We start from the raw sequence: 24,370 nt of genomic DNA, 5'->3' as shown, positions 1-24,370 counted from the left end.
TATATAAGTCACCCTTGAGTATTAGTCACAGGTCCAACCAAAGCAAAAAAAAAAGGTAAATTATAGTCCGTAAAATACGGCTATTAGGAACCAATTTTATTATTTACCATGTGTGTCCAAAATATGGCCTCCTGTTAGTTCACATATAATGAGCAAGAAAACTTGGCAGTGGGCTGGTTGTTATCCAATTGACTAAAAAGACAGTTTTCTTTCCATTTATAATATTTTTCATGAATTGTGCCTGCAGACCTGTGGAGCATAAGTAGAAATCCATTAATACTTTATATTCCAGACTCTGCTGTAAAGTGGCAAAGGGTCCCTTGCTGCTTATTGTATCATTATTTTTTAATTATCGTGTTGTGGTGACTAGAGGATGCGACACCCACTGTGCTCTAAAATGTGGTGAATCTCGCAAAAAAAATGGTAAAATGGGATTTTTTCCCCTGATGCACATCAACAGTGACTACATTACATGCAGCCAATATTCAGAATAATAATCATACTGCATTTTGGGGGATATTCAGACTTACTAGAAAAAAATGGTTAAGTCAATTATCCTTAATTATTATTAAGTAATTTTAGTATAAGTGTTAATAGGCTTTTTTATGGGTACTGTATTTACCAGCAGAAAAAAAACAACAGTTGACCTATGTTTCATGATTTAGGATTTTTTTTTGAAGATATCCCCAAATAAAAGCATGTGCAAAGGCTTATTTTTTAGTATATGGGTTGGATAAGCAAAGTTTTTATTGGCTTAAAATGAAGAAAGACAGCTGTTGATAGGGTAAAAACCTCATTCATCATCTGCCCACTAAAATAGAAGATACAAAATAATAATGTTATCCTCTATCCATATTTGGTACCCTGCTGTGTCCCCACCAAAAAATAATAACTAAAAATAATAACAAAGTTAAAAGACCACCAACACAAACATTTCCAAAATAGGGCTCTTCACAAGGTCCCAAAAATATAATGTGCCATTTAAAAATCCCCTTTTAAAGGGTTCATTCCTGAATATAGTCCTCCAATGGTCTTTTTTTAAATCCAACTTTGGATAGACAGGCTCAGTATTCATAAAAATGTCATTTTACAGGACATTTCTCTGATTTATCGGCGAAGCGAAAGTATGGACTCCAAATGTTATTGTTTCTGCGAATGCCGTCAGACAGCCACGACATCTATTTCACCCTCCAGCCGTCTCTCCGTTAGGAACAAACCCGAGCTCCCACGATGAGCCTCTTACAAGCCAGCCTCGCTCTAGCGGTTTCCAGTTTCACACTCAACCTAGCGTGTCTCCTCTTGACAGTCGCCGACGCAAAGTAGACACAGCCGATTCTTTACGCGCCGCCCCCTTGCTGTACCACTGAGCTTTGCGCTTTCACCTTGTAATTGCTGTGACACCGTGTCCCTTTTTGGCTCTTTATTCTTAAATCACTGCAGGGCATGTTTTGATTTGACCCCCAGGGAGGCTGTGTGAAGAAGGGGTTATGTGAGGGTTTGAATCTGATGCCTGATGAGTAACCACCCCCCTACTGCTTTCTTTCCCAGTCTTCCATTGATTTTCACGCTGCCAACCGTCTGCAATGCCTACCCCACCTGCTGGGCTGGTACGCCCGTGTTCAGCAGGTGCCCGGCGTGTTACGGGCCGCCGAAAGCTGCGGGATCAAGCTTATCGGCCCCGGAAAGCTTCCGCCCATCCCGGATGAAACATCGGTTGAAACCAGCCCAGCGGGTCAACTGGAGCAGGAAGAGGAGACCAGCACACAGCTCCCTTTTGTCGGCGGACCTCGGCCGACTATCACCAAGCTTAAAGTAAGTATCTAAAAACATGAGGCAGACTACCATGTTTTCTCGCGTATATTAGCCGTATTTGTCGCTAAAAAAATGATGACTGAATTGAGGGTACGGCTTATATGCGCATAAATTAGACAGTAAACTTACTTCCGCACAGTATTCATAGCTATCTGCAACTTCCTGATAGAGTTGAGTTGATTAAACTCGAGTTTCCAAACAAATACCATATTTTCTTGCATATCGATCAAGGGTACGGCTTATATGCGCACAAATTAGACTTGACATGCACGAAACTGCAAGTTGACAAGGACAAAACGCCATAACGCAAGACAATGCGGCCGATACAGTCATTTGTTTCCAAACTGAAAAAAATAGATAAAATGCTTAACAAAATTAATTTTGATGTCTATGAATGAAATTCAAGAAACGTGAAAAAACTCACCTGCCATTGCTCGCTCAGGGCGCCGCCATCTCACCTAAGGATGACAAACTAGACCGCTACAGACAGACTTCCTGGTTGTATTGCTCACATGACTTCCTTTTTGAATTTGTCTACGTGCAGGCAACACCCTTTCGGGATGTGCAATCCAGTAATCGATTTATAGAGTATCCTTCAAAGTAACACATTTGTACTCCCTATTAAAACCATGAATATGGAGGTGAAAATTGTGAATCGGCGGGCGGCTTATACGAGAGAAATTGTCAAATTCAACGATTTTAAGGCAATTTTAAGGGTACGGCTTATACGCAGAGGCGCCTTATATGCGAGAAAACACGGTAGTTGGTTTTTAAATGTCATGAACTATGTTTCTCGGTTCTTAAGTTAAATTCTACACATGGCTGCTCATTACAACACATTTCATTTAGTTTTAATTTTTACCGACGTAGTCATTTTACGACTCCATTTTTTTTTCCTTCCAGAATGAATGTCTAATCTGTTTTGGCTCCTGGCAGACCTTCTTTTAATTGTAAAATGTTTCCTCCCTCTGGCAGCGCTCTACACGACTCTTCACTCATCAAATTAACATTTCAAAAGGTCTTTTTTTATGGGCCGACTTTACGACGATATGAAGATTATTATTATTCTTTTTATTAGGCCAGATAAAAAAAACACCTTGCATTATAGATTAAAACAATCAGCACACACATTTGTAATTTTTGCACACTCCGCACTTTGTTCCACTAGGAAAAAAATGTGTTCCACTTTATGTTGGGGGAGAATGGGGTTAGTCGTCACACGGATGGGTTGTCACACTTGCTTCCCATGTCCACCAGAAGACAATATCGAAATGAGCATAATTAAGCTATTATAAAAAATAAATATTCATTGTTTAGTGTTGAGTGGCACACTATTTTAAGGTAAGACATAACCATTTCTTTTATAGCAATTTCAAAGTTTTATGGTCTTCCTTATACTTTTTATGGGCCATCAAAATTTATGAGGACAATGGTAAAGTTTTGATTGACATTCTCGAGCTAGCCAGTTAGTTGCTAACTGTTATTTTGGATTTTAGACATAAACGTGAGTTGTGGTAAATGAGTTACCGTATTTTCACGACTATACGGCGCATCGTATCTTTAGCCGCAGTGTCAATAACGAGTGCTATTTATGTATTTTAAACACACAAAGGACGCACCGTTTTTATAGACCCAGCCAGGCATGGCAAAACATACACCAGCTTAAACATACACGCTACACCCACACACTAAAAACACGTTTTTAAAAAGGCAACAGAAGCAAAACTGAGTTCGGTTGTACTTTATTTAGCCATTTGACAATGTACTCACGTCATCATCACCCACAAATCCATCAAAATCCTCATTTTCTGTGTCCGAATTGAACAATTGTCCAAATGAGTTATCGAAAACGCTGAGTTTTATACGTTCGTCCAGGCGGCCACAATCCATTCACAAATAATAGCTAGCTAGTAGCTAGCGTAACTTTTCCTACGCTGCTTTCCATGCTTCGTAAAGCTGTGTTGATGTCGATGTATACAGGCCATAATCCATTGGGTGTATTGACAAAAGAACTACATATCCCAGCAGTCACTGCGCAGTACTTTTTCTACAGGGAAAATAGTAGGGTGGGGGGCTGCTTGCCGTAGTTGTGAGAGCTGTAGAGGATGGTGTACCCTATCGACTGATTTATTTCATTTTATCGTGATAACAATTTTAGTATTGGTCCATATATAAAGCGCACTGGATTATAAGGCGCACTGGATTATAAGGCGGCCTGTCTATTTTGGAGAAAATTTAAGACTTTTATGTGCGCCTTATAGTCGTGAAAATACCGTAATCAAGTTCAATAAGTTCTCGTATTTACGCAATAAAGAAAAAAATCCAATTTAAATAAATGACACCCAAATCCCACAATCCAAATCCAACAAACCTCGCAATACAGTCTTTGATTGTTAATAAGTCTACAAAAAAACAAGTTATTATTAACCTCCTCCGAAACGAATGACTATTCTAACACGTTTAGATTAAAAACCGTGATGACAAACCAAAGTGTCCCCTATTTTTTCCCACAAAGGACAATATGTATCGAGGAGATCAGTCATTGTCCTTTCCCCTTCATGTCACGTAACCTGATATAAGTGGCGTGACAAGAGGGGCGAAATTGGGCGCTCGAGTTTGTTTCCTTTTGGATGAAATTTAATTGGACTGTCGACATGGAAGATTGAAATCACATATCCACGCTGCGAGGTATGCGAGCTCGCGCAGACAAACAATGGCCGCCATTCTAAACCCTGGCCGAGAGGGATTAAGACGTCGATTCCGTGCCGCCGCTGTCACGTCTACAGCTGTTGTGTTGTCATGTCTGCCGTGTGTGTGTTTGGGAAATAAGAAGACGGTCGGTGTCTGGGAGCACCTCGAAGGTAGAAAAGCACTATATTTTCAATGGAACTGAAATATGATCATACATTGCCAACATCCAAGTCCTGAGGAAATTCAGAAAACTGCAATCAGGACAGTAACCAGGATCCTTTGGTTTCAGGTTTAATGTTGAATCACCTCATTTATTGCACGCCAGTCTAAACGCAGTCACCAGGCAGGCATCCAAATGGAAACAAAACTGCAAGCCAATTCTTCAAATGTTGGGCCCTCTTTTATATCACGTAATGATTGAAGTTATTTGGGATTTAAAGACTAAATCTTTTCTCCAAGTGTATCCCAATGCCAAGATGTTCAACTCCGGTATATTAGTCAATGAAAAAGACAGCATTTACCGTATTTTCTCGCATATAAGCCGTATTTGAAAAAAAAAAAAAGACTGAATTGAAGGTACGGCTTATATGCGCACAAATTAGACTTGACCTGCACGAAACTGCAAGGTGAAAAAGACGAAACGCCATAACGCAAGACGATGCGACCGATACGGTAATTTATTTCAAAATAGAGAAAAGATAAACAGAAGAAAAATGCTGCCATCTTACCTAGGGATGGCATCCTAGACCGCTACGAACACTCTTCCTGGTTGTACTGCTCACATGACTTCCTTTTTGAATTTGTCTACGTACAGGCAACACCCTTTCGGAATGTGCAATCCAGCAATCGATTTATTTTTATTTTCTTAGATTATTATCTAAGAAATACCACGTGCGATGATTTTTTGCTTCAAAGTAACACATTTGTACTCTATAAAAACCATGAATATGGAGGCGAAAAGTGTCAATCAGGGGGCGTCTTATATGAGAGAAATTGTAAAATTAAACGATTTTAAGGCAATTTTAAGGGTACGGCTTATATGCGGAAGCGGCTTATATGCGGAAGCGGCTAATATGCGAGAATATACAGTAGTTTAAATGACTTAAGTAAAATACATTTCTTAGACCATTGATAATGGCGGAAATAATAATAAATAATCAAAACACCAAAAAATGACAACAGTGCTGCCTAAAATCAGCCTTCAAAAATAGGTTTTGGACTATTGCTATAATATTTTCAGAGGCAGATTTGTCCACAAATACAAATATATAATGATGATTCTTTGCTATTTTCAATCTGTCACCCCCTTCTAAAAGATGAATCGCAAAAGGCGCAGTAATTGCCTGATTCACTATTAATATGGCAAACATTATACATTACATACACTATATATGTAAAGTACATCTTTTTCATTGGCTCATCAATGCATTCCTTTCAATATCTGCTTCTATCATCTCATACTCCCACATATTCAGACCTATTGGTTTTTTGGGGGGCAATTTGGGGAAAATTGTGTGCTTTTTTGCTGAATAGCCATCCCAAGGTGTAAAGGGATAGAAATAAATGACTAGGGTGGCTTTATATGAAAATCATAAAACCAATAACCTTGAGCATTTTTTGGGCAGCATGAGTGCTCTGTGGTTGAATCCCCCTCACATACAGTGAGCCAATACTTGACCGTTGTGCAAATAGAAGCCAATTTTAAATCTTATTAGTGAATGTTTCATTCCAACTTCAAAGCAATGTGAACTTTGTCACCAAAAAAAAAAAAAAAAAAACGTGCAGTGAGTTTTCAAGGTTTTTCTTTTCATTTATCTGGTTGCTCTGGCATTCCAAGTAGTTTTTTTATTCCATGGTCACTTCTCAGTGCCGGATCTAAATTGTTTTTTTTCTCTAATATGTCAAGATTTTCAACTAGCTTTCTAAAATAAAAACACTACTCTTAACAAACTTTATTTATATATATATATATATATATATATATATATATATATATATATATATATATATATATATATATATATATATATATATATATATATGTGTGTGTATATATGTATATATATACACACATAATGAGACTTGATTATAGTTACGACTGTAATTGTTTTTTTTATTGTGTCTTCACGAGTAATAAGGTAAGTTAGTGCATGTAGCACAACAATTGAATTGAATGCGTTTATTGTCATTATGCAAGTATAATGAGATTTAAAGCTTTCACCACAGTGCACAAACAATCAGACACATAAATAATCAATAAATAAGAAATGCCGGAGAAAAACTGAGATCACTTTTGGATTCACCACCAAAAAAGTACTTTGTGTAGTTGTCAAACCTAAAACAACAGAATGTTTATGTTTTCAAATTTTTGCCCAGCGTTAGGTTAAGTTTCACCAATTGGCACTTGTTTCAAAACCTTAAATATACTCAAATAATCACCCAATTTTTGTGAACTCCTTCTGAGAAAAACCCTCCATTGTTCCCCATTAATTCACAGGGTATGTTGCCATATGCATTGGTATTTATGTCGGTTTAAGAGTCCCTGTTTAACCTAGCGCTAATGTTTTAGCACGTGGGAGGAATTTCAAGTACTGGGCAAAAACCCACGCGAGTATATGGAGAGCACCATAGGTAAACATTTAATTAGAAATTCATAATGCTCCGCATTTTCATGAAAGGAGGATTTGTCTCTGGGCTCAAGGCTGTCAGTGGGTTTCTATGGTAACGTGTATCTCTGGATATTCCTATAGGAAAGTGGCATTGAAGCGGTCTTCTCCGATCACCCTTGCCCAGAGTGGTCACTTCCATGGGAGAGTTTACCGGACGCCATCCACCCCACTGAAGGTGCGAAAAACTTTTCTCAATACTTTAGCTGCCAGGGACCAATCTGTTTAAAACATTGGCGTAAAGTGATGCTTAGTTTTTTTGATTCTTCTAGAAATTTAATAGTTTTGTGTCATGTTGTGGTATTGCGACTCGTCGCACGATAATGTCAACGAGTCCCAACTTTTCCTTTGTGTCAATATGACCTCAGCTCAAAACTATACAGTGGGAAACCGTTTTAAAAGTTATCTTTTCACGTGGAACGTAGTGCTCTAACAAAACTTTTAATGACTAGGCAGAAGTGGTTTCACGAAACTAACAAGGACTTAGAAATCAAATAACAAAACCAAAGCTGACATGGAAGGACAAAATAAAGTTATCCAATCCAATCCAATCCAATCCAAAACAAGGCACTTGGAACATGACATGGCAATTTAGAATGATGCAAACACAGCAGACGATCCCACAAAGACTAACAAACACACAGGGTTTAAATAGACAGACAAGGGTTGATTACAAAGTACACACATGAGGGAAGGGAAACCAAGAGGGACACAATAGGCGAAAAGCAAACAAATCTTTATCAATTTTAATGCAAAATTTAACTAGTTTTGGATCTGCGTGTCTTGATATGATTTTTTGGGGGAAAACATTTTTGGCACGATTCTAACATTTGATTAGTGTGTAAAAACTCTAGGCAGTGGGACTTGATTCAAAATGTTGAGGCCCGTAGAAAATAATTTGTTGCCCTCCACATATGCCACACACGACTCCGCCACGTGTTTGCAGCCACTTGTTCCTGTTAATCTCTTTCAATATCAGCAGCCCTGTTAACATCTCCCTGTGCAGTATTACAGTGTTTAGCACCGTGTAATTAAACTGGAGACAAAAAGCAGCCAATTCTGAACCTCAACCCCGCGTGAGGTTTTTTCAGATCCGCACACGCCTACACACGCAGCGCTAATGCAGCAACATTTTCCTACAATACACCAGGACGACTACTCTAGCACAAGCGGGTCCTTCAACCGACGTCTCATTCGTTTATCGTTTTAACGAGGGTCATAAACGCCATGAATATATTTTTGTCCGTGTTGCCAGATTACAAACAATAACTTTAGAGAGAGAAGTGCTGACTTACCGCTTTGAAATGAGTGTTTACTTCCACAATCAATGCGTTTTATTGTCAAAGCCCCAAAGGGTGACAAAGTGTACATTGTGCTCACGCAGTGTGATTGGAAATACTGCAATCTGCAATACCTCAAGTTGAGTGTCCACATTTAAACCTTGCATCGGTTAGATCTGTAAATGATAGTGTAACAAAACATCACATTTACAATCTGACTATTTTGATTAGTGATATGGGAAAAAAATATTTATAACACAATATGGCCATTTAAAATCATAACGATATCGTACAATAATTTGCTGAATATTTTTACGATCATTACCGTATTTACTCGCATATAAGCCGCACTCCTAAAATTGCCTTAAAGTTTTTTAATTTTACAATTTCTCGCGTATAAGCCGCCCCCTGACTCCCAATTTTCACCTCCATGTTCATGGTTTTAATAGGGAGTACAAATGTATTACTTTGAAGGGAAGAAAAATCATCACAAGTGGTATTTCTGAGATACTGTATGAATCAAAAGCATATTATTAGGGTCAATATCATAAGATGGCTGTGGACCAAGCGAGCAGTGACGGGAACGTGAGTTTTTTCACGTTTTATGCAAAATACGCATGTTTTTTTTTCTTGAATTTGATTCATAGACGTCAAAATAAATTTTATTTAGCGTTTTATCTGTTTATCTTTTTTCTATTTTGAAATAAATGACCGTATTGGGGTAGTGGCTTGCGTCGTGACGTCACAACGCCAATTTGTTGGGACGTCATCGTGCCAGCGTCAACTTGCAGTTTTGTGCATGGCGGTTTTTAATGCGCATATAAGCCGTACCCTCGATTCAGTCATCATTTTTTGTCCGACAAAAGCGGCTTTTATGCGAGTAAATACGGTCTGACCATAATCAAACTCACATGTGAAACGTTTTGATTTGTGTTGCAACATAAACACATAAAAAAAAACTGAAGAAGCACAGGCACATCCATATTTTTGCACCAATGCAAAGATATCTAAAAATGTACTAGTAACGGTGTCTTTTTAAGATTTTATGATGTTAGCATAAGATGATTCTCTATGAATTTACATATCGTGCTCTGTTTTTGCCGAACACTGTTATTTCCAAAGGATTTGAATACATCATTCAGCACACGGGTCGGGGGAGGGAGTCACACAGAGAGGAGATAAAATATACGTGTGCTAATTGATGCTTGAATTTCCCAGCAAGCCATGCGTGGCCTTTAGAAAAGAAAAAATAATGTTAATAATGAGATGTTTTGCTGCTTATTTTAGTGGGTCATTATCTCGTAGTAATCACCGCCTGTTCACCTCCTAATATATTAATATTCATTACGTTTCTTTTATTGGCAGCCTGGTGATAGAGTGGGTGGCATGTTCGCTTCACAGTTCTGAGACGCGGGGTTCAAATCCCCAGTGGGTTGCGACTTTCCTGTGTGGGTTTTCTCCGGGTACTCCAGTTTTATAGCTGTTTAGTTCAGTCTATTTTGCATAACTTTGCCTGTAAAATGGTTATAGTAACAAGAGCAGGAAATGTTGACGGTGGGAAGTTTAGTATTGATTTTGCATTGTATGCCATTCTTTTGCGGTATTTCTATCTAGTGTTCTTGTTTTAACTTTCTGTGAATCTTCTTCTGTTATTATCCTTGATTGATGATGCTCTTTCCTTGCAAGAAAGGCTGGAATTAACGAGCAGAAAGCGCACGCAATCCGATCTTTAATGCTTACTCATCTAATGTTCTTTTCCTTTTGAAATATAAAGTCTCAAGGCAATCTTTTCTTAATATGATGGTTGGAATAGCCAAATGTTACGACTTAATGGGCATTCAAATTTATTTTGTTTGTTTGATTGTATAGTTTCCACACACAAAATACATAAATCTGGAGCGCTGCAGATAAATGCTTTCGTGGCTGCAGTGCTTTTAATCAACATGCTTGAAATATATTCATAGCATTTGTATGCATTTCATCAAATACATTTCACAAAATAGGCTTTCAGAAAAATATATTTTTGGCTTTCACAGGTGAAGGGATTTTGGGCCTTCAAGATACTCAAACTGGTACTGGGGTTTCGGCAAAAAAAGATATTTAATCGACTAAAGATGGTCGAAATGCCAATGGATTGTCTCGATTTAACTCTCAATTTAATTTACCAGAGAGAAAAAAAAATCTTCAAGACTGGCAGTCAAAAAAAGTCACCGAAAAACCAAGCATTGAATAATCATGATAAAAATCGAGGTCATACGATATAAAAATTAACATTGTAATTTTCTGAAATGTTTTTCGTACCCTACTACGAATGGCAATCGACTCATTTCTGGAAAGTTTTCTCAAAAAAAACAAATAAACTTTCCATATAAAAGTCCAAATGTAGAAATGCACTCTGGTGTATGGAAAAAGAAGACTTATGTGATGTTTAGAAGCTTGTTTTGAAAAACAGGCGTGGGTGTCTCGGAATCCAGCGTTAATGGAGGCTGCAGAGCACAAGGCGGAGGGTTAGCTAACGCGGGTTAGAAAGACAGAGTGACAGCAGCAGATGAGATGACGCTCGGATAGTCTGACAAGAGACAACCGTTATCGAGATAAACAAGGCCAACGGTAAAAGCATGGAAAGACAAGCAGGCTGATGGAGGAGCCCACATAGTTGTCATAGTTGAGGCATGCTGCGATGGTGGAGTCCTCCGGGCTTGTTTTGGGAAACGACAGTGAATTCCCGAGTCTTCCTTTGGAGCTTTTTTAAGCATGACTTGATTTGAACAGGCAGCGATGTCGCTTTTTGTTTGGGTCCCTCGATTTTCAGATTTTAATCAGCGAAATGTGGAAGCAGTGTTCTAATGGGTTGGACAACGTAACAGGGTTCAACGGCAGTGCGGCGTATTTTAACAGAATTTTCAGACGTTTTTTTGGCTACTATTACATTGTGTCTATGATCAGTTCTACCGGAAATTACAGACAATGTTCAGGGTTTTTTTTCGGAATTATTAATGTATTTTCAGTTATTTTTCGGACAAGTTAGTATGGAGTATTTTGTAACGTGAAGCTGGATTGTTCGAGTTCGTCAGTTATCCGATAATTTTATCTGAATATAACAAACGTGACTTCTTCCCAAGCACGTTGCCGCTATAACCGGCGTTGAGATAATTACTGCATTTGATTCAAGTCAAGTTTTTGAATTTCCCTCAGATTATCTTTGACTTTATGATGTGATTCCCTCAGGGCACAGTACAAATTACTGTCATCGGAACTTCAAACCAATACTTTGTTGCTGTCTCGGGGTATTAAAATATTTTCCCACTTGGTGAGACTTGTTTCTCACTTCAGTTTTTGAAATGAAATTCTTCATTCTATTGCATTTACTCTTTTAATGTCAAGTTAAAATCATTTGAAGAAACACTTTAAGTTTCCTTCTCCAAGGAAGTGTCGCAAGCTTACTATCTTGAGTTATTTTTTCTTATCGTACTTGTAGGTCTTATTTCGAAAGATAATTGTGTACTACAACTCACTGTAACACATTTCATACAAATCAGTAGTTCTGGTTATAGGTAGTCTCTAAAAAGAGTCGTTAAATTGCATCTTAAAACATTATTTGTAAAATTCAATCCACAATCACGGCTCATTTCTTGTCAGGCAGTAACAATGTTTTTTTTACGGGTCGTAATCAGGTTTTAAAACGTATCTATTTAAATTTTTGAGCTAAAAACCAATTACATGTACTACAAAACATTGCAACATATGCAGAAGTGCAAGGAACGATTGTCTAGAGACGAACGATCTGCTAGCTCTTGCGGGAAGCTAATGCTAAGATAGCATCCTGCATGCACGATAGTCTCTGCAGTTTGGAAATATTTGACTTTTTCCAGATTTTTTTTGTTTTGAATGCATTTCTCTGCTTAAATACTTAACCGAGGTATCAGATCAGATATTGGTATCAGCAGATCGTCAAAATCGGGTGACCTGGACTGGAATTGAGATAAGAAAAATATGAATAAAATCACTTCTCGGTATCCGGCAAATTTTTTTCATGGTATTTTTTTGGGGAAAAAAATGCTAGTTCGTTGTCAGAGCTCGAGAGGGATAACGGTTCGGGACGTCATAAATTTTAATGTAATTGCTCGTCTAATCGTCCATACGACACACATAATGGCTGTAGCTAATTAGTATGCCCTTGATTAATGCCTCATTTTCAAGCCAAGTGCAGATCATCCATGCAGTGCCGAGGCAATTATATCAGAGCCATATTGAGTGTGTCATTGCCATTTGCGGAAAATGAGTATCGTAAGTACCACTGAAGCGGGCTAATTTTTTTTCAACGGTATTTTTTTTTTAAAACGAGGGCTTCTTTGAATGGTGTTGTGACCCCGAGACAGGATTGGATCATTTGGAATTGTCATTTTGTTAATACTTCAATTGCCTCTTACCTGGGAAATTTCTTGGGTCAAACCAATCACTGAACCTGATTGGGTAGTCTACTCCAATGGCATTGGAGCAGTGAGGCCTGCATCTTTTTGTGCATTAGTATTTTCTGGACTTGTATTTTCATTGTTGCTACTATCATTAAATGTGGTTTTGGAGTCTTTCTTTGAAGGTTTGGATGTTCAGGATGTTTTAAGGGTTGTGTTGGCTTCTCATTCGTAGACAATTGTTTGGCTTTCATGTAGCTTTTACTAATATTAAAGTACTCTCCACAGGAAGGAAAACAAATTTGGAACTGAGCGACAACATTTTTAGTCCTTTGTGATAGAATAATCTTCATACTAAAACACACTAGTTGACTGACGTCAGTCGAGGGGCAGACTAGTACATCCAAGACTGGTCGCCAGCCAGTCATAGAGCACACATAAAGACTACCATCAAGCGGGAATTGAACTAAAAGAACCACTGCAACCTCAGGTGGTTTCCAGATCATTTGTGTATCGAATCTTGGTGTGAATATCTGGAAATTTTATCGTCACATCCATCTTTGTTGTAAAACCTGAAACCAAATGTGCAGCATTGTATGTAACACAATGCCGTTTTTATGGTTCAATTTAGATGTGACTGCACGGTGCCTGTTTATCACCTTCTCACATCAGATATTGCTGAACGTGCAGGTTTCTTTGAAAAAATTGAATTATTCATCATCACTCTGCAGCCTGCTTCAACCACCCAATTGCTTGTGACTTTCTCATGTACCGTTTTAGCTGCCTCAGCCAGGCAGGCTTGCTCTTTCAGGTCTCCAGACTAAACACTTTCCCTTTAGACCCCGGTAAATCGACACCTTGTGACCAGTCTCCAATAGTTTATTTAACCTGGAGAAGCAAATGTGATCGTATTGAGTGTGAGAACAACACACCGTCCGTCACTGAACGAACGAATCGATTCCAAACCCAAAAATCAAGAGTGTTGACATTTTCAGAATAGCACTGCCAGACGGAATGAATTTAACGCGCACAGTCAATTTTATCCAAAAGGAGGATAATATTATCATAGTGTCTGCTTTTTTTTGTTTTGCCTTTAATATCTACTATTTTTCCATCATGAACATGAATAAATTATGCATTTTGGCTCTCAAGAGCGTCTCTCTTGACAGTTTAAGACTCTTCTCAACACTGGATGTTGGACAGGCATTCCTTGTTTTCTTGTCTGCTAATTTGACAAGAAAAATAACCCGCAGGCATTGAACGAGGTCTTGAGCCTTTGACAAATCATTTTTAGACATTCTGCTTTGTGACAATGCACGTTTGCTGAAGGATAATGCATCGAAAGTTTCAAGTTTTTGCTGAGAAACCCTGAGGTTGAAAACAGTACTGTTCTCTTCATTACGAGGAAACACAAACAAAATAACTACACAAAGGAATGTGCTGAAAGCTGAGCATGTTGACCAACTTGTGTTCCTTTAAAAGAATTTAAAGCCAAAACACTGACAGGCCAAACAAAAACAGTGCTCTACCGGAGTATTGTTGGATGTGACATAAGTTATGTTGCACTATTCTAACTTGATTCTTTTGTTTTTTTCGTCCCTGGAATGCTTGAATTTAGATTAGATTAGATTAGAACTATATTGCTTCCCGTATTTGGGAAATTTCCTTGTTTGCAGAAGCTAGACAGACACAGAATACATTGTAGACCTAGTTTGATCGCAATTTTGTTCGTCTAAGAGCCAGGCTTTAAGATGATTTTTGAAGAGGTTCAGAAACAGGAATTCATGTATGATAATTGGTATTGAGTTCCAGGTATGTGCGGTTAGGACAGAGATGGTGGTTTGGCTGAATGCAATCTTTTTCAAGGGAACTACACACTCACCTCTAGAGCCAGTGCTTGTTGATGTGTTGGAATTTTTGTTGTACAAAATCTTGCAGTGGAGGAGGAGCTTTGTGATCAAGCTAATGTTTTGACCTGCCAAAAAAAGCAATGGTTATTGAGTGCGTTGCATCATTTAAGATGATTTTTTTTCTTGTTTACAAGCAGATTTGGATTAAAGCTAGTTTGCACTGAAGCAGTTCTGCACTAAAATCTGAGAAAATATTATAATAAAAGCTATATGTTATTCAAATGTAAAAACGTTTACTTTAGCGCTGATCAATGTTTCAGAAATAAATAGATATTTTTTGACATTTTTTTTAAAATTCTGGCTTTCACAAAGAAGTGACTGCTTTTAAATTCAGCCACAATATTAGTTTTTATTTTATACTTATTGGTATGACATTGGTAAGTTAGCTCCATCATAAGTGATGCACATAAATCGCAATAATAGCCTTAAAGTATAGTACTGGGATTGAACTGTGAATGGTGATACGAACTGCTATTACACAGTAAATATTTGTATGAAAACACTTGCACATGTATTCATTGGCTACTGATTCAACCACATCCGTTTGAAATGAGGTATGTTTGGAACTAATTTGAATCTGATGTAATCCGGGAAACTAGTGCCATGGATGATGTCACTTGTTTGGCTGAGATAAATGGACGTGATGCAGTTTTATGGGTTTTTAAAGGCACGCTTCGCAGACGAGAAAAGTACACGCTGAAACCTGCACAAAGCGACCTTTCGCCCGCAGCCCGTCTGGTCATGCTTTGACAGAAATTCCACAGGCGCCCAAGGATGCACGCCGGGGAGTTTTTCTTCTTCCTCGTTTTGACTTCATTAGCGTCGCGATTTAGGCTGTCATCGCGGCCTTTCACCAGGACGCTGAAAAATGTCAGCAATAGCTTCAGTGAAAGCAAACTTTTGGTTAGTTATTTTCAAAATTCTGGCTTTCACAAACAAGTGACTGCATTTAAATTCAGCCACAATGTTAGTTTTTATTTAATACATATTGCTACAATGTTCATACATTTTTTTCTGCCTTTATTTTTTTACATATCTGCCAACGTATAAGATTTTCCTGCATTATTACGTTTTTTTGATCATTTCCAATTGGGTACGCCGTAAAACAGATTTGAACGGGAAAAAATATTTATTTTAAAGTACGTTTTTTGGGGGGAAACTGATCTCGTCTTTCCCATTTTGGCTCTAATCCGGCTCGTCTCGATCACTGGTAGCAGACGCAAACGTCATCGTCGATTGCTAATGTTGTTGCGCATCTTATACGCACGCACGTCAATCACTTCTGCCTTTTCACTATATAAATATAGTGCGTCAGTAAGCAATGTACCCAAACAGTCGAGCTGTCAGTGTCATAGACCTACACTTACAGAATCTTGAATTTAGTGCATACTGATTGGGCACCGGAGAAAATTTTAGACTTTTAAGTGCGCCCCATGTGAGTAAATATGTGTCGCGTTGCATTTGTACGTTTTTTTTTATCGTTTAATAAGGGCAATTGCAATCCTTAATAAGGGGAGCAATTGGCCAAGGTTGACAGTTATGTTTATACATTGAATTGTGTGAATTATTTATATATCAGATTTGCCTGACTGGTAGAATTACATCTTTTAAACAGCCTCGTCAATCCTGTGTTCGTTTTATGTGACAACGCATATTTCAGGACTGGACAGGTGACACTCCGAGGCGCATATTTTTCCTCTCTGGCAGTAAAACATGTAACATGAAACAGAAACTGTTGCATTTTAAGAGGGCTTCCTTGGAGCCTAATAAACCTGCATTGCAATTCAACTTCATTTTAGCGCTGCTAATCTGTCTAATTTGATAGCAATAAATGCTCAATCCATTTGAATGCCAAGTTCGAACGGAATCAGACATCTATCATTTATAAATAGTTGCTAATTACTTAAACATTACTTCTAAAATTAGGTCTTCTTTAGGCTCCTTTTTCAACAGTGATTTTTTCGTGTCAGTTGTACTATTTAGATCATACAAAAAAATTCATTTGATGAAGAAAGAAATTCATACACTTGAATGCTTTTATTGTTTTTATCGAAAATTTGGGGTAACTGGGGTAATATCATGTCTTAATTACCAAATGTGCAACTGGTGTCCATTCAAAACTGATGGCTGTTATTTAACTTGGTGTTTTTCTTTTATTATTATTTTAATGGGAGAACTTGTTTTACCCTCCCGCAGAGCGCACACCTACCAATTAGAATGAATTTTCTTCAAATCCCTTTTTAATTTGCATCTGGCCTGCCAGATATAATTGGACGCAGGCTTTTTATAACACTTTTTTTGCATCTGTAAGATACTGAAATGTGAAGTGATCTTCAAACTAAATCAGCACCATTCAAAAATGAACCCCGTCCAGCTGGAGTGTGGCCTTAATCTTCAAATTTCACATTGCTCACTTGTCTTAACACCCGCAGCGTAACCGTGGAGAGGCTCAGGAACAGGAGGCTCTTCAGTTCCATGTCGTGTTTACATTCTAATCTGGTGATGGAGTTGGCTGATAAATCCCTGGCCACTCCTGCAGAATCCAAGGCTAATGGAGGCACTCAGGGTTTAGTGGCAGGAGTCGTAGCCTGGGCTAATGGACTCTCCTCTTGCGCCCCCCCCCCCCGAACCCTCTCCTGCAAACCCAACAACAGTGCGGGATGCGTCAGGGAAGATTCTCATAAATCGAATGCTGCTTGTTATTTTCCTGTTAAACGGAGAGGTTCAGAGAAGCGTAATAATGCTGCCATTTTTAGATGTAGAATGTTGCTAAGTGGTAAACACCAAGCTTTTACAGCAGTCTGCATCAAATGTAACGTTTTCATGTTATCTGCGATGTGTTTTTGTTTGTCTGCTTGGCATTTGGTCAAATTCTAGCTTCTCCATGTTTGCTCCACTTTTTATTTTTTGTAAACTTTCATGTGAAGATAAGCAAAATGAATAATGTTTTGTTTTGTTTATCTTCGCATGAAAGTTTACGAAGGATAAAAAAATGATTCCGCTGAGATTTCTTCCAGTTTTACCAATGAAAATAGGTGATAATTGTTAAATATTGGATGGTCATCAACACACGAGTTCTTAATTCATCTGAGGGAGTGCCTACGTTTTTTTTTTGCTGTTGTTGGTTGGCTAGATAGTTGAAATGAACGCATATGCGAACAATAGTTGAATTATTAACAAGTGTCAAACTGGTACTCGGACGTTTGGTCGAAAAACGTTTGGTCCCCGGACGTTTGGTCCCCGGACGTTTGGTTGACGGGACGTTTGGTCGACTGGACGTTTGGTTGACCGGACGTTTGATAGAACGGACGTTTGGTCGCCGGGTTCGCAAGTCCAGAGACTTTCATTTGTTTAACCCTAACCCTATTCACTCAATGTTAAATAATAGTCATTAAATCCCCATTCACCCAATGTTAAAATCTATCAATTGCATGCGGACCCGTTCTACCAAACGTCCCTTCTACCAAACGTCCGTTCTACCAAACGTCCGTTCTACCAAACGTCCGTTCTACCAAACGTCCGTTCTACCAAACGTCCGTTCTACCAAACGTCCGTTCTACCAAACGTCCGTTCTACCAAACGTCCGTTCTACCAAACGTCCGTTCGACCAAACGTCCGGGGACTAAACGTCCGGGGACCAAACGTCTTTCGACCAAACGTCCGGTCACGTGTCGAACTATAGAAGGCTTCTTTTAGGGGAACTACATTGAGCTACAAAGATATCTTAAAAAAAATAATTTGCTATTAAATTGTGTTCTTTTCCAGGGAAAATGTCAAACATCCGCACAGTTAGGAAGAGGCAGCAACTGAATAACTTGGTTGCCATGGTGACCCAACTAGCCAAGCCAGGATACGTTGTTGTGGATTTCTGCAGTGGAACAGTGAGCTTATTTTTATTTATTTTTCTTATTTTGAGATTCCGACAATGGTGTGGAAGCCGCCAAACTTATATTTTTATTTATTTCTTAAGCATCATCTGTTTACTTGACCCCAAGTTATATTTTCACTTGAGGGCAAATGCTAGAAATTTAAGGCATTACTGTCCATAACTGTTTTATGGTTTGCTGGCAGGGCCACGTGGGGATTGTTTTGGCTCATGCCCTCCCTCAGTGTCAGGTAACTTCAGATGAAATTGTCAAATAGCAAAAAAAGTGAGACTCCATCAGTTAACAGTTTTGGTCTTTCAGGTTCTTCTCATAGAAAACAAGGAAGAATCTCTGATCAGGGCGCATCTTCGCAGTGCTGAGCTCGGACTCCAAAATATTGGCTTCATTCAGGCCAACCTGGACTATTTTACTGGACCCTTTCAGGTTGGGGTGAGTGGATCTAATTTGCCAATTTATGACATGCCATACAGATTATTTTTCTTTGAACCAATTCACATGAATGACTGTCCCAGATAAAGTTATCATAATTTTTACGCGCCAAACCCAGTAGATAACCTAGTAACTATAATTTGTATTAATGACAATTTCTCACAATAAGCCAACAAGATTCAACCAAATTATTCCCAAATTTTACTGAATCAACCAAAAAACTGTAGCTCTTAAGATTATATTGTTCGGTTGTTAGCTAAGTAATTTACTAGCAAACATGCATGCAGATAATTTTTTATTTATCTTCTTTAATTTTAACAATGTATATTCTAAGTGACAATATTTAGCAATAAAAGAAACAACCTAATTCCGTGAAGACCTTGTGTCCACATACTTAGATATCATATTTTTGTTCACGTCGGCCACAATATTAACATTTCGTGTACGAAAATTACAATTGTTAACTAGTAAATCTTATTAAAAAATAATATTAATATATTACCATGAATGCAAAATACATACGTTTTTTCTTGAATTTCATTCATAAACGTCAAAATTAATTTTGTTTAGCGTTTTATCTGTTTATCTTTTCTCTATTTTGAAATAAATGGCTGTATCGCCCGCATTCGCTTACGACATGACGTCACTTGGACATTGCGTAATGACGTCACTTTGCCATTGCGTCATGACGTCACTTTGCCATTGCGGAATGGCGTCACTTTGCCATTGCGTCATGATGTCACTTTGCCATTGCGGCATGGCGTCATTGTGACATGGCGCCGTCAACTTGGAGTTTCGTGCATGTCATGTTTTATGCGCATATAAGCCGTACCCTCGATTCAGTCATAATTTTTTTGTCTAACAAAAGCGGCTGATATGCGAGTAAATACGGTAATTTGTCTGGTGTAAAGTAGGATTCAAGGCTCTCCAAAAGTTTGTTTGTTTTGGCTTCTTACCACTCAAGGTTGTTTTTATTCAACTTGTAAATGAATAAAACATTGACCCTAATGAGACAATGCAAAAGGTGGATACCATCGAAGCTGCACAATTTGGTGTCGATCCAGATAAGGATTGTTCGTCCTTGGCGGAGGTCCCGGCTTGACTGTGTGTCATTATGATTATGCAAAGCAACCAAGTGTCAATGTCTAAGATGCATGGCTTTCCCCAAGGTGTGTTTTTTCACGGTTTTGTGGTAAAATGCCAGCCAGTGATCATTCCTGTCTGAGGGCACTCAGAGAGAGCTTTTCATTTCCTCAAGTGCCGCTTTAATCACCAGCCTTTTAGCGCGCGCCACTTCTGTCGAGCACGGCGCAAGACTGTTATTACTGAAAGGCCCACGAAATGGAAGGCTAAAGGACACTTGGGTTTAAACTATGGCCAAATCTTTGATGATATTTGGACAAAGTCCTTTTGAAAATACAAGCGAACCACTTATTACTGAGGCTATCCTGTTTTTGAGGGGAATTTATTTACTGCCATTTACAGCTGGTGATATAAACTCCATTTTAACTGGCATGATCATGTTCAGAGTCATTGACAAGGATAGACGTCCAATCTGTTTTGAGAAGTTTGGCAGTGATCTTTAGCTTTGTCATGAATTTGTCTTAGGCTGTGAAAAAATATAACTATACGGATAGTTAAAACTGGGACAAAGTTAACAAAATAAAAACTAAACAGAGAAGACGCAAACCGACGAAGAGGACAAACATTACTTACTTGAACAGGAAAAATACAACAAAACACAGGTTTTAAATACACAGACAGGAGTTGATAACAAATTACAATATATTTTATATGAAATGGAAGAGGTGGTCTAATCTTGGATTATTAAAGTCAAAGTTGAGGAATGGAATCTTAGGATGACTCACTTTTGAATTTATTTTTAATTTGTGTGTATAAAAATGCAACTGGAAACATACAAGAAAACACCTGGCTTTAAATACACAGACGGGTTGATAACAAATTACAATATATGTTATATGAAATGGAAGAGGTGGTCTAATCTTGGATTATTAAAGTCAAAGTTGAGGAATGGAATCTTACGATGACTCCCTTTTGAATTTATTTTTCATTTATGTGTATAAAAATGCAACTAATCCTAATTCATCGCAAGAATCTCATACTCTTAATCACATACCTGCAAATTGTATGCGTTCATTTCCACGTCATATTTGGAAATATGACTTTGTTGTAAATGGTGCACTCGCTCTTGTTCTGAAGAAAGTGTCGTCTCAGCCTGTAAAAAAAAATCTTTCTTAAAATCATTCAACCAGACTAATAACAAAAACTGCCTCGAGAATGGATGGGCTGAGAAACTGTTTCGACATTTTTGGCAGGGGTAAATATGCTTGCCCGGCATATCAGCTGTGCGCACACAAGCTGGCCATCATTTGTCTTGCATCTGCATTCATCACTTAGGCATTTTCCACAGTGTTGTCGCTGCCAAGACTGCAGCTTTGCAAGTGTGCGATTGTTTGGCGGAAACATCCGCCATCCATTTCAAACCTGGCCACGCAGAAATGGCGTAACGCCCGAAGAAGAATTCTCCGAACGTTTGCGCGTCGGCTTCACATGAAGCCGAGTTTTGCCAAGAATTCTCCGTCTGTTTGCGATTGGCAAGTTGACGTCAACGCATTTTCCCTTCCTTTCCGTCTTGGTGGAGTCGCCATTGTCGGATTTCCGCAGCCCCTCACATTTTTAGGGTTATCTAAAATTCTATTTAACTTACCAAGTACCCTCAGTGGCACAGATGTGTGTTTTATATTCCCACGTAATGCTCGTTAGGTGCCATCTTGTTAGACCATCTGCTGTTTGTCGTCGTTGGTCAAAATGGAGCCCGTCGAGTGTCGTAACTCAGTTAAAACGCTGTTTTCATTTGGAATATTGTGGGTTTTATTCGACATTTGTTCTTCTTGGTAGGCAGTAATGTGCAAAAATTATTCCTCTCCAAGCACGTGGGCGTTTTAGTGCCTGGTAAGAACATTTGTGCCTCCGCACTTTAGCCTTGGATTTTTTTCATTTTTTTCCCCTAAGCTTCTTTCTAACTGAATGAATAAAGTATCATCCTAAATTTCATGCTTCTGTTTATTTAAGCTATTCTATTTATTTGCTATTCATGTTAATTGCTAGATTTGACTGCGCCTAGGGTATTTAGTAAATAAACGGGGATGGTGAGTGTTGCTAAAAGACTCAAAACATGTTTTTTTTCATATGTTGAAGGCATTTGATCGCTGCTAGCTATTTTAGCCAAAATGGATTTGTACGTTTGGGGCCATCAATGGCACTAAGAGATGAACATTCACAGTTGTTAATGGCATACTAGTTAATAGTATATATTATCTTATTCGAACTTTTAAACTTAGTTTCTTTTTTATATATTTTTCATTGAAAAACATTTTCCAATGATGTATTTATCTTTTATTGGATTGGATAACTTTATTCATCCCGTATTCGGGAAATTTCGTTGTCACAGTAGCAAGAGGGTGAGGATGCAGAAATAGGAAAGGCATTTTGGACATAAATAGATAGGTAATAAGTAAGTTAATAAATAAATACATGCATAAATATATAAATAAATAAGCGTGTATATATATATATATATATATATATATATATATATATATATACACACATATACATGTACGTTTATATACACATATATATACATACACATACATGTATATATATATATAATTCATTCCACCGGGTCCAGTATCAAACATCTCACGGACTGGTTCGGGGCCATCTCCCAATGGTTTGGAGACAACTGCTCAGATTGCGCAATAGCGCAAAATAAACCCCATTTAAAGTCAGTGTGACGGCAGCAGGTAGTAAAAAAACATTGATATATATATATATATATATATATATATATATATATATATATATATATATATATATATATATATATATATATATATATATATATATATATATATATATATATATATACATACAGTAGGTCTTAACACTTTTGTTAAAGAGCCTCCTGACAGCTGATGGGAGGAAGGATCTGCGGAAGCGCTCCTTCCTGCAATGAGGGTGCCGTAGTCTATTGCTAAAAGAGCTTCGGAGGGACTCCACAGACTCATGTTTACCATGTTAGTTGTTAGTAATGCTATTATACATATTATCAAGTTTAGAGTGTTATGCCATAAACAGCGAGTAGTTGTTTTTAATATTTTTTTAAATAAAAATACTGTATAGTGTATACAAAACATCTATGTATACAAAAATTGATGATTAATAATCATTTCAAAATACATATTCATAAATCTCCGCATAGTAGTTATATATATATATATATATATATATATAATCTTTTGTTTTATAGCTGTCTCATGACTAGCTAACATTTTTACCTGAAAAATGGGGTAAAAATAAAAGGCATATTTTTCTAGGTCATGACAATTAGAAATACATTCAGCCTTTTATAGCTCATATTATAATTGGGCATCATGCCCAGGTTACCCACACAACGGGGAACCCCACAAACAGCCGCGGCGATGCATTCAAGGTACCTGCTTTAGTTGCCTGGTTTTTCTGTTGGTACCAGGTCGCGCTCCATGCGTGTGGCGTGGCGACAGACATGGTGATGGACCACTGCATTCAAGCCAAGGCCGCCTTCGTCATCAGTCCCTGTTGCTATGGCTTTATCCAGAACGCCATCAAGTTCACCTTCCCGAGGAGGTTTGTGTCCACCATTTTTCCCCCCTCACAATTCAATTTTTATTCCCTTTTTTTAATGTGACACGCTAATTTTGGTTAGACCTCACCCTGTCGTAGGAATGGCTGTTGCTGTCAAAGAGAAGAAAATAATAACACAACAGTTAAACAGAAGAATGTTGATAATGATGGTGGTCTCATAGTGTCAAAAAAACAGGCTCAAAAAGATTTGAAAGACGGTGTTAATAAAAACACACCACCGCACCTGCCCGACTCAATTTCAGTGAAAGTAGTTTTTTATATTTTATTTTATTTTGGCCTTCGGGTGAGCTTCTGGCATCTCTTTTTCGTATTGTGTAGGTGTAAACATTCCAGGCACTTCACACAAATTTTTATGATCTGTGAAAGGACATTCCTTTTTAGTTTATTTAAAGTCTTCGTTTTTAATTAGCCGCAAGCACGCGGAACCGTCACCAACTGTCTCTCCTTTTTTAAGGCGTACAACTGAGATAGCAGAATTGGGAGTTTTATTAAGACGTTGAATTCATTTGAGATGGGAAGAGCTAGCAGCGGATGATGGATGTTATTGTGTCAACGGGGTCTAGTTGATGTTCTGGA

The 24,370-nt window shown here is 38.1% G+C and overlaps 1 protein-coding gene and 1 long non-coding RNA gene across 4 annotated transcripts in view; one reads left to right on the top strand and one right to left on the bottom strand.

The window, feature by feature from the left end:
• Positions 1 to 24,370, top strand: part of gstcd (glutathione S-transferase, C-terminal domain containing) — a 32,042-nt gene that overhangs the window by 3,945 nt on the left and 3,727 nt on the right. For both annotated transcript variants that reach the window (XM_077604996.1, XM_077604997.1), the window contains 6 exons: positions 1,549 to 1,812; positions 7,254 to 7,347; positions 18,537 to 18,652; positions 18,843 to 18,887; positions 18,959 to 19,087; positions 23,643 to 23,776. In XM_077604996.1, the coding sequence (XP_077461122.1) occupies positions 1,549 to 1,812; positions 7,254 to 7,347; positions 18,537 to 18,652; positions 18,843 to 18,887; positions 18,959 to 19,087; positions 23,643 to 23,776 (782 nt within the window). The remainder of the gene's footprint in view (positions 1 to 1,548; positions 1,813 to 7,253; positions 7,348 to 18,536; positions 18,653 to 18,842; positions 18,888 to 18,958; positions 19,088 to 23,642; positions 23,777 to 24,370) is intronic.
• LOC144077338 (uncharacterized) lies at positions 6,970 to 23,857 on the bottom strand. 2 transcript variants are annotated; one of them, XR_013301005.1, is made up of 6 exons: positions 23,608 to 23,857; positions 21,225 to 21,323; positions 17,186 to 17,407; positions 15,475 to 15,632; positions 14,744 to 14,836; positions 6,970 to 8,625 (listed from the first exon to the last, which is right to left on the bottom strand). It is a non-coding gene; the product is annotated as an uncharacterized LOC144077338 (long non-coding RNA). The 2 variants fall into 2 exon arrangements; XR_013301004.1 differs by lacking the exon at positions 23,608 to 23,857 and adding an exon at positions 21,816 to 21,982.

Source organism: Stigmatopora argus, chromosome 7, assembly GCF_051989625.1.
Source record: "Stigmatopora argus isolate UIUO_Sarg chromosome 7, RoL_Sarg_1.0, whole genome shotgun sequence".
Taxonomy (NCBI): domain Eukaryota; kingdom Metazoa; phylum Chordata; class Actinopteri; order Syngnathiformes; family Syngnathidae; genus Stigmatopora; species Stigmatopora argus.
This window is presented reverse-complemented; position numbering and strand designations above follow the sequence as displayed.